Genomic DNA, 10,374 nt, shown 5'->3' on the forward strand with positions numbered 1-10,374 from the left:
TCTAACTTCGTTCTCATGATTAAGGAAAGACAGTGAGAATTTATAGGTTTACAATTTTTTCAAACTTCAACCCAATATAAATTATTATAAAAATTAATTATATGAATTCTATATAAATATTCGTTATTTTGAAACATTCAACGTATAAATGCTGCGCATTTATAAGTTGAAAGTTTTAAAATGTTATTAAAATGTTTTAAAATGAAATTGAATGTTATTAAATTGAATGTTTTAAAATGCTGAACGTCCTGCTAGGCTCTATTGATTCGCATTAACATGAATTTTCATGAATATTCCACTTACTAAACTGCTCTGTAAACTCAAGAAATTTATGACACTAACGGACCGGGCTGCTTTACATAATTTATGTCACAGACTGTATACGGGGTATTGCATAAGTAACAGAGTATAGCTGACGGATAGAAGTTATAAGAAAATTCGCCGTGTTAATAATGGAATAAAATATTTTACTTATTCTAGTTGTACTTAAAATTATTAAAGCGAATCAATCATGAATTCGTTTGCAAAAACCGAAATCTGTATGCATTGCTTCTTAAAACCATGCTGGGTAAACGCGATGATCTATGGTGTTGACCCTTTCGAATCATGCAACTGCCGAAACAATAAGTTTTTAGCATTTATTAAAAGAAAATATATGAAGAAATATATTGAATTTCTCGAGTTGTTTTACTGGAGTAATGCAGTTCTGTTCTGCTCGCAGATTATTCCGGGTTGGAATAAAAACGCAATTTGCATTGGATGGTACGATTTAATCAAAAGCAATACTCTTCCGATGAAAGTGGCAGTTGCGTGCTTACAATGCTGCTTTGCTTTTACATTCAGTTTCTTCAAAAACAGAAAAGTCACTTTAATAAAAAGACTAATAAACGAAGATCTTGTGGAGAAGAAAAAGGAAGCAAATATTTTAATTAATATTATTTGTCTGCTCGTGTTTTTTTGTATTATTTTCGTTGTGTTCGGCTACCAGATTTTGAATGTATTCTTTATCTACCCAGCGATAAAGAAAAATGAAAAGTTTTGGGGAGAAGCTCTGATCTGTTCGGTCGAAGTTGGATTTGCCGTTTCTGTAGGACTTGGCGCCATAGCTTATTCTTTTTTATCGCTTGCAGTATTATTAGTACTTTCGGAAATGGAATTCAAACAATTGATACAAGATTTTTCTCTTGTAAGAAGAAGTGATAAACAGTTCTATTTTAAATTGAGAACTTTGATGCTTCGTCACGAAGAATTGTGGAATTTCGTCAGTCAACTTAATACTAAATTTAGTTATCCTAGTTTTGCTATGTATCTCGGTTTTATATGTGCAACCAGTTTTTCTTATTATGCGTTATTCTTTATAGACGTAAATGATGCAATTAGATTAGCATTTCTGGCACTAGTTGTCATATTCACCTTTACTTGTGTCATTGCAGCTTGTTTGTTGTGCAGTTTTGCTTTCTCGGTAAAGAATTTCTTTTTAAAAGTTTCTTTTATAAGAGGAAACAATGCTAATGTAAATATTTGAATACGATTCTTAATATTATATTTCGTTTTTCAGATGCAAAATGCCTTTCAAGATATCCGACAATTTGCTACCAGCAATTTACATCGGGAAGAAAAGTTAAAAGTCTGTATTAATAAATCATTTTAAAAGTTTACACAGGATTAATTAGTATATTCTTTATGGCTTACTTTTATTTATAGATCTTAAATTTCATGAAGAGATTTGGAAAAGTGTCGTTGAGTTTCATGATCGGTGGTATTTATCCAGTTACAAAAAGAATTCCTATCAAAGTTGGTATTTATAAATAATAATAAGAAATGTATATATCTATATACTGTATCTATAATGAAGAGTATTATTTAAATGCAATTTGAATAGTTTTTTTTTATATTTATAATTAATGGGTATTGTGTTATGTATAAAATATTTACTTGTACATGTTTTACATCGATTTCATATACAGGCAACGTCGGTAAGTTGTTCATCCCTTGCAACCTCTAGTAAAAATTAATGTCTGTAAATTTAATCTAACATCATCATGAGAATATTTTTACAGTTTTTTAAGCATTTAAGAAATAAACAAAAGAAAGAATCTATACAACGGGCATACATTTTCCCCGTAATTAAGAACAAACAATCAAAATAACACTATATAAATTAAATACATAATTTTTTAACATCATACCGAGGAAAAAATTCTGCAATCATATGATATGTAGTATATTTAAAACATTGTTTGTGTATTGTTCTATATGCAAATAGTAAGCCTGAACATAAAGTTTATGTTTGTTGCCATTTAAATGATTTACTGTCTTGTCCTTGTAACAAAATCATGGCTTCTAAAGGAAATTGTTCGTCGAAACAATGGGAAGAATTGTAAAACTGCTTAAGAATCGCAACTGAAAGACTGTTGCAAAATATGCGGGTTGTTCACAGTCTGCGTATCTATAATTTGGTGCAATTTTAAGTAAACAGAGATTATTATAAAAGGAAAACTGGTCCACCACAAACGGTCACAAGATAAGAAAGTAAAGGAAACATATCTTAGAAATACAGCCAAAGAGATAAATTGTAAGTGGAAAAAAGAAAATGTTAATGTCTGTGATAGAAAAATGAAAAATCGTTTGAAAGAATTGGAACTTTTAGTCACCAAATCAAAACGAAAATTAGCACTTACACCAAAAACAGATGATAATGAGGTTACAATGGAATAAAGCAAAGCAATGGTGGACACAGACGATTGGAAGAAAGTAATATTTAGTGGTATAAAGCCACATATGAGCTACAGACTTTTCTAGCATACAAGAAAAATAAGAAATAAGAATAATATTTAGTGGTAACTTACGAATACGAATTGATTACGGAGGTGGTGTTGGAACTTTTGTCTGGCGCCATTTTAATAAAGCTTATAAGGATGACTATTTAAAGAAAACGATAAAATTTCATACCTCAGTTATTATTTGGGGTTGCGTGTGACATAAAGGAACGGGCATACCGTATGCTGTTCTGTATTACATCAACAGTTAATGTTAGATATAAGTCGACTTTTTGGAAATATTTCTTATTTTGTCCATGGAAAATATGTTTGTTGGTGAAAAGGTGATTTTGCAAGGTGACAATGCAACTTTTAGTAGGGGTCGAACTGTTAAAAATTTCCTTCCCAACATGTCATGAACTAATAGACTGGCCAGCAAACAGTCCGGTTTTGAACACGATAGAAAACATGCGATAGAAATTTCTTTCCTCAGTTTGATGTGGTTCCAAAGTTATTTTCCTATGCATAAAATTTACACAATTATGTGGTTAATTTATGTGTTGTTATTTCGATTGTTTAAATCACGGAAACTTAACGAAGTCGGCATTGACCCCTCAGGGATGGATAAAACTTTGCAAATATAAATAATTTATTTAAATATATTGAAAAAAATTATAGTTTTTGCTCTTAAATAAATGTAGGAAGATGTCTTTTAAAAATCATGTAAGAGGTTGACGTATACATTTATATATAATGCAATATTTTACAATACATAGTGTATAATTTTGAAGGAAATAGATAGAAAAAAATTTCTTAAAAGCGTGATACATGGAAAAGGACTGCAATTAAAAAAAATTGTAAACCTATAAATTCCCACTACCATCCGTCTGTCCGTCTATTTCTCATTAATTTTACTAACGGAATGAGCCATATAAAATTCGAGACAACTATATAGAAACGTTCAATAAAAAGCGGACGTTACGTTATTTCAATTCCAATATTCCCCCGAAACGTATTAGATAGATGACCGGCACGACTCTATTGTTGAAGGAAAAGTATGATGTACAGGGGCTAGACACTACTAATTTGAAATGGAGAGCATATATCTTAAACTAAATAAATTAAAAACGTGATTTAAATTTTGTAGAGAGGTTTATTTATTAGGGGAATTAATATTGTTAAATTTTCGTGGTTAAAAGTCGAGAGGTCGAGTTTTCTTCACGTGTGTGAATAGGAGACAGTTTCCTATAGAAAGTCTTTCAGAGAGGCATAGCGTCCCCGTGTTGCGTTGCGTTGCCGTATCCCATCAAAGAAAACATACCAAATAACATGCAGCATCGTAGAAATCTGTTTGGAAAAATTACGAAATTACAGTAATAACAAGAATGAATTGCAACACAATCTTAACGTATCTGACACTTGTGTAAATTGTAGAATTTGATTGATCACTGTTAACGATGCCACGTAAAAGCTTTTGTGCTTTGTGATATGCAATTTTTCGAATTGCCCGGCACTACGTATTGGTATGATATGTCGTTATGACGTCTTTTGAAACGTCAGTAAAAACAAAGGTTTACAAGTTAGTAAACTTATCGATCCAAAAGTAGTCTTTTTCTTCCCTTGACAAGTTTCTCTGTTAGGTTTGGTCTGTAAATTCGTGTGTCAAGTGGAATGTTTTCTCGCCGAAATTTTCGAAGCCGATGTATTTCGATTCTGTTCGAAAGTTCGCTTGTACGGTCAACTTTCTTCTGAGGTGTCCTTCATTCTTCTGTCTTCCTTTATGCATTCTGTTTTCCGTCCAAGTAACCCGTTCTCGCTCATCTATTTACAATAATCTTCTTAATGATTCTCTCTTGATTTGCCCACCAGTGACTGAAGGATAAAACCACTGAACACTGGTAGTCAGGGACGGATCTAGGTTTTACGGGCCTATAGGGCTTATTGAAATCCAATGGGCTCCATTTTTTGTTAATACAAATAATACTATAAATTATTATTATTATTATATTATTCGTATTAACTATTTTTTACTATACGATAAGTGTTCATTGTTAATGAAAAAGTATTAAAACTTTATGACACTAATTCAGATTTTGTGGGCTTTTGAGAGTTAGGGGTTCGTGACTTAAGCCCTATTAGATACTATGCAGATCTGCCCCTGCTGGTAGTGGGTTAGCACCTCGCTAACGCGCTGGCCATGTGGAGTTTTCCGGGTTTTCTCCATCTCTGTAACGCCTTAATAGGAGCCAGTAGGGTTGCCAACTGAAAAAAATAAAAGTAGATAAAAGCAAACAAAAAAACTGTCTAAAAATAGCTAAAAAATTTTCAAAATTCTCTAAAAAATAGCTAAACAAAAAATAAAAATCAACCTTTAATTAATCTAATTTTAACTTTATTCAAAAATCCCATTCGTCGCTAAATTCCATTACTTTTTCAATTTCTTCATTGTGTTCAAAAGATGATCCTGCTTCAAACTGTAAATGTTGATATGATTTTAAAGTGCCTATTTTTCGAATGACATTTGCTGTCAATTCATAATCATAGCTGCATTTCCTTAATCTTTTCAAACTATATCTAATCGTTAATATGCTACTGAGTGAAATAATATTCAATCCATTCCGCAGTTTGGTCTTAGCAATATTCATCTGATTAAATAAGCGCTCTACTTCTGCGTTTGAGTGAAGTAATAAAAGAATTTTTAGAACAAAATTGACCAAGTCTTGAAAGGAATTTTCTCTGGCAGCATTTCGGTATTGAGCTACCTCCATCCACAGGTTTATCGTGCTGGAAGTTTCTTATCACTGGATTGTAGGGATTTTTCTCCATTGAAAGTCAATGCGAGTTAATACTGCATCATGAGTGAAAAACATTTTCGCAAGGTTTATTATATCACTTTTAATTTGGTTGAGACAATGGTCAATACTTAGTGACGTCATGGTTTTCAACATTGATATATTGTCAGGTAACCTTTGCCGAAGTTGTTTTATAAGAGACAAAAGGAAGGCAATGCAGCGACTACGAATGTTTTTCTTTTCTTCATCTAACAGTACTGAATTGTTTATTTCAGTTTCAAAACTGATAACCCAAATATGGATTGAGTGCAAAATGGTTTTCAATCACTACATCATTTGTTATTTTTGTTCCTGGAATAACAATCTTAGAACAAAAGATTCTATTAAGTTTAGCAAGTCCTGTAGCAACTTCGTAGGATCATTATTCTCAGATTCAAATATTTTATTTAATCTCTGAACTTCATCAAGTACAGGTTTAAGAAATAAAAGAAATAAGAAATTTCTTTGATCATCAAACATTGAGAACAAAATTTCTGCCGTATAACATCTTTCGTTTGTTCTGGCCAAATTAAAATTTGCCTTTAAATCATTCCATCGTTTCAAAATTGTATCAATAGCGGTCTGAATTGACATCCAACGAGTCTCACTACTCCGCTGAATACAAAACGATGGCTCAGCTTTTATATGTTTTTGAGTTTTCCTATGCTCTTTCTAAATCACTTACTTTTGCTATCAAAATGCAGTTACAATATTTACAGCGATACTTGTATTTTCTCCTTTTATTTCCTGCAACCAATTTTTATACCTATCGTCACTTAGCCATTCTATTCGAAATTTTTGAGCGTATTTTCTTTCATTTAACATTTTCACTGATATCAGGGTAATAAATAATAAATTGCAATACCAATAAATAAAAGGAAGTAATATTATCACTATATTACAGCACTTGGTTACTCACGATGCGGGATAGGTAACTTATAAGGATTCCCAAATTTTGAATGTAACAACGATCACTATCAAACTTTAAGAAAATTGACAAACTATTTGACCTGCTACTGTTAGTCGCAACGATAATGCCCATGCCTCTGTCCCCTTTACAAATGTTTACCATGTTTGGTCGAATAAGAAAACTTGAGCTCTGATTAGTGTTGCTACTTATTAGAAATAAGATTTCCGACTTATGCACATAATTATTGCACATTAAATATAATATAAATGAAGAAATTTATTAAATTTTAATAGTTTTATGAAATTTTTTGATTTCGTTAAAAAATCTCTAAAATGTAGCTAAATTTACTAAAAAACTCTAAAAAAATCTCCATCGCTAAATTTCAAAAAAAAGGCGCTAACTACAGCAAAAACTCGCCAAATTTAGCGACTTTTTCGCTAAATTGGCAACACTAGGGGCCAGTTACCCTTAAAAAGACTTCCCGGAAGACTTCCCTCTAGGCAGATCGCTCAGGTGTTGTGTTGCCATAACTTAATAAAACAAACAAACAAGCTTCATGGGTGCTTAGGCAAATTTGAATTTCGGACACCCCATGTACTGTATTGACTTCGGGCAGTTTTCTTCGGAAAATTTTGAGGGGAAATATTTTCTTATAAACGAATTGTTTGGGGGAGTCTGTTGATGGGGCTTCTGGCAATTTCTCTTTTTGTCCATAGAATAACGCGCCATAATGTTTACTCATAATTTACATAAAAGCCAAAATTCCTTCTTTGCTCACTCAGCAAAAATAAATACTTTCTAACCTATTCTAGCTGTATATATCCCATTTTCATCTTTGAACTCATAACGTGTCACAATTATATGCCATATCGAATTCTATTTTCAGGTTGCAAGTAATTTACATTCTTTCTTTTCGGCATTTATGAAACTAAAAGGAATATCGAAAGAAGAAGGAGTCTGCACCAATTCAACAAAATTGCATTGAATCACAATAAGAAACATATTTATGGATCAATATCTTAAAATTTGAAGAAACTTCATTGGATACACTCAGTTATTTTGCAAAAGACTATTTTCGAAAATAAAATACATTTTAAATACACTTTGTAATAATTCAAGTTAATGTCTGATGGAAACATTTATGCTTATGTCACCAGAACATATTACAGTCTGTTGGTGACAATATAAAATGAAACAATTATAGATGAAATGGTAAAAATATTTATTAAAACAAATGTTAATGTAGAGTTTTAATTGCTGTATTCGTTTTATAGTCTATTTATATTTTGTATATATAATGCAATAAATAAGTTTTAAAATTATACAGGTGTTTTAATGGCTGTGGGCCTATATTGCAGTTTCCTCCGGTCTAATTCCAAAAAGTGTTAGCTAGATAAAGAGGCAAAGTTTACGAAATTCTCTGTAAATTTACATTCGGTAGTTGATTATTTGTATAGAGATTCGTTATAAAGCATATTACGTGGTATTTAAATAAAAACTGATTAAAATGGTTATTAATAATTCTGGTGCATGTGAATGATCTTTAATTGCTTATTGCTGATTAGGTGTGTAATTTTTAGAGATTAATGTCGTTATTTTACAGCGGCTTATTTTTGGAACAGACTTTATTTGCACAAACTCATGCCTTGTGGTCGTTCGGTTGCTCTAAAGTTACAACGGGCAATACACTTTACATGGCAAATTTTGGCCTCGAATGTCTTAGCGCATAGATGAAATTTCAAAATTACGGCTTTGTTACGACATTGGCTTTGCCAAGTTCTACATATTTTCAAAAATTCATGTTTAATGATAGTGCGATTGCTTTAAACTTGGATCACAGAGAAAAGATGTTCTGAGTTATGGAGAGCTTCGCTCAATTAAATAAGCAAAATGGGTATTAATTGGCGAATACCAAACATTAAATGAAAAGCCGGCTCTTACACAGAGTAGGTTCTGCGGTATGCGAGGCCATAGAAAAATTTAAATTTGGAGCACATTAAACGAGTGATGGAGGCAGAATGTAGATGTATTAAGAACTAACCTAACAGAAACGCTTTTAATATAGAAAGAGTCAATAGAACACAAAATAAAATAATAAAAATGTATACAACGGTTTTACGATGAATCGGAAAATTCAATAAGTGTACGAAAGTTCACCCACAGAACTGCTTTCCTTCTGTTAGCAGTGTTAAATATATCAATTAAAGAAGAAAAGTGTAATTGTTCAGCAATGTAAATGGGCAAGATCGAAAGTCAAGAAAAACTCTCTTGCACTGTTGATTGAAGGTAGTTATCGATCAAATTTAATTGTAAAATGATTATGTTTTAGATGCAACAGATATTAATATGATTATCTTTTCAATAAGTAATGATTTAACTACTAAAATATACTGTTAAGTCTTCGAGGGCCCTGCAAGCACGATCTTAGGTTTCATCCCTTTTCACCTGTAAGTAGGCCCACTTCTGCGTTTTGGAAACAATGATTAAAAAATTAGACCTCATCAGAAATACTCAATAAATTGATTGTAACGTTGTAAATCAAAATGCATACTCAAAACACTTTGAATTAAGAAAAATATATCCCGAAGTGTATCCAATCTATAGTACTGTACTTCTGCATATCCATCCACTCATATCTGCCTTAGATAATTTATAGACAAACTCAAAGCATTTTTTTTGTGTTGCAAAGGTTTTCAAATTTAGAAAACATACAGGTGAAAACTCTTTTGTGGAAAACAGAGGAGGCAAGCGAAAAAAGATGCACTTCAAAAAATATCACGCTTAAAACAAGAGAAAATTACTGATTGTTTTTAAATTTGGAATAATACAAAACTTAAATGATACACCACACTTTTATGATACTGTATTTAATAAAATCTCATCCAAAGCGACAACATTTAGTCGAAACCATTTAGGAATTTTACAGTATAGGGCAGGCCTGGCCAACCCGCGACCTGTCATGTTAAATTGTGTGGCCCGCTAACCGATATTATATATCAATTAAAACTTTTGTTTTCCGTTATGTGTATACCAAAACAATTAAATTAATGAAAATTTGCATGTGTCATTGTTGTAATGCCCAAGAACGAGTACGAACTCTTGGTATAACAATAAAATCTTATTCATTTTGTATTTGTTTTACTTTTTTAAAAGCATGTTTTCTAAATTGTGGCCCATTATAATACTACGCGTGATCAAAGTGGCGCGCAAAACAATTTGGGTTGGCCAGGCCTGGTATAGGGCTACCAGGGGCAGCAAAATCTTGCCACGATAGGAGCCATACACTGCCTATCAGAATTACACGACAGTCGTATCTGTGAAGTCCCAAAAACGGGTTAACAGTAATTATTTATATTAGAAGATTGTTAAAACGAATGTAGAAAATCATCCATTGTTACAGGAGACAAAAACCGATCAAAGATCGGATTAGACGCGTTAGTCATTTGAAATCGCGACAAACCGCAACGCATGAAAAAAAAGGAGAAAGATGTCAAAAGGCAAAAAGGGCCTAATGTAAAATAAAACGCGATTATTGTAACAATTAATAATTGTAGACGAACGTCCTCCCAGTATAGATGGACCTTTGACAAGTCGCTCGTATACGAAATTTAGATCAATTAATATTTGAAAAAGGGAAAAGTTTTCAATAAAAAGGAACTTCATATCAAAGCATTGAATTTCAAAAATCTCTCAGACTAGACGACAATAGGGAAAATATGAGCGCAAGTTTCGAAGTTCCATCAATTCTTTCCATCCTGAGTAAACGGAGGGTGTCAAGTAGATTTGTATAGGCGGTTCTTTCTCGTGACTCGAACAGGGGTCGTTTTTCGCTTGGAGACAAGCGAGAGACCAATCGAGAAGCGAGAAAGGAGGG

At 32.2% G+C, this 10,374-nt stretch overlaps 1 protein-coding gene across 1 annotated transcript; it reads left to right on the plus strand.

Annotated features, from left to right (window-relative positions):
* The first annotated feature begins 1,150 nt into the window (after positions 1–1,150).
* LOC136981969 (uncharacterized) lies at positions 1,151–7,495 on the plus strand. The gene is made up of 4 exons (XM_067278394.1): positions 1,151–1,462; positions 1,559–1,627; positions 1,705–1,794; positions 7,387–7,495. The coding sequence occupies exons 1-4, from the start codon at positions 1,151–1,153 to the stop codon at positions 7,483–7,485; spliced, it is 570 nt and encodes a 189-aa protein (XP_067134495.1). The 3' UTR covers positions 7,486–7,495.
* Positions 7,496–10,374: the final 2,879 nt, after the last annotated feature.

Source organism: Centruroides vittatus, unplaced genomic scaffold, assembly GCF_030686945.1.
Source record: "Centruroides vittatus isolate TY-2023 unplaced genomic scaffold, ASM3068694v2 contig_799, whole genome shotgun sequence".
Taxonomy (NCBI): Eukaryota; Metazoa; Arthropoda; class Arachnida; order Scorpiones; family Buthidae; genus Centruroides; species Centruroides vittatus.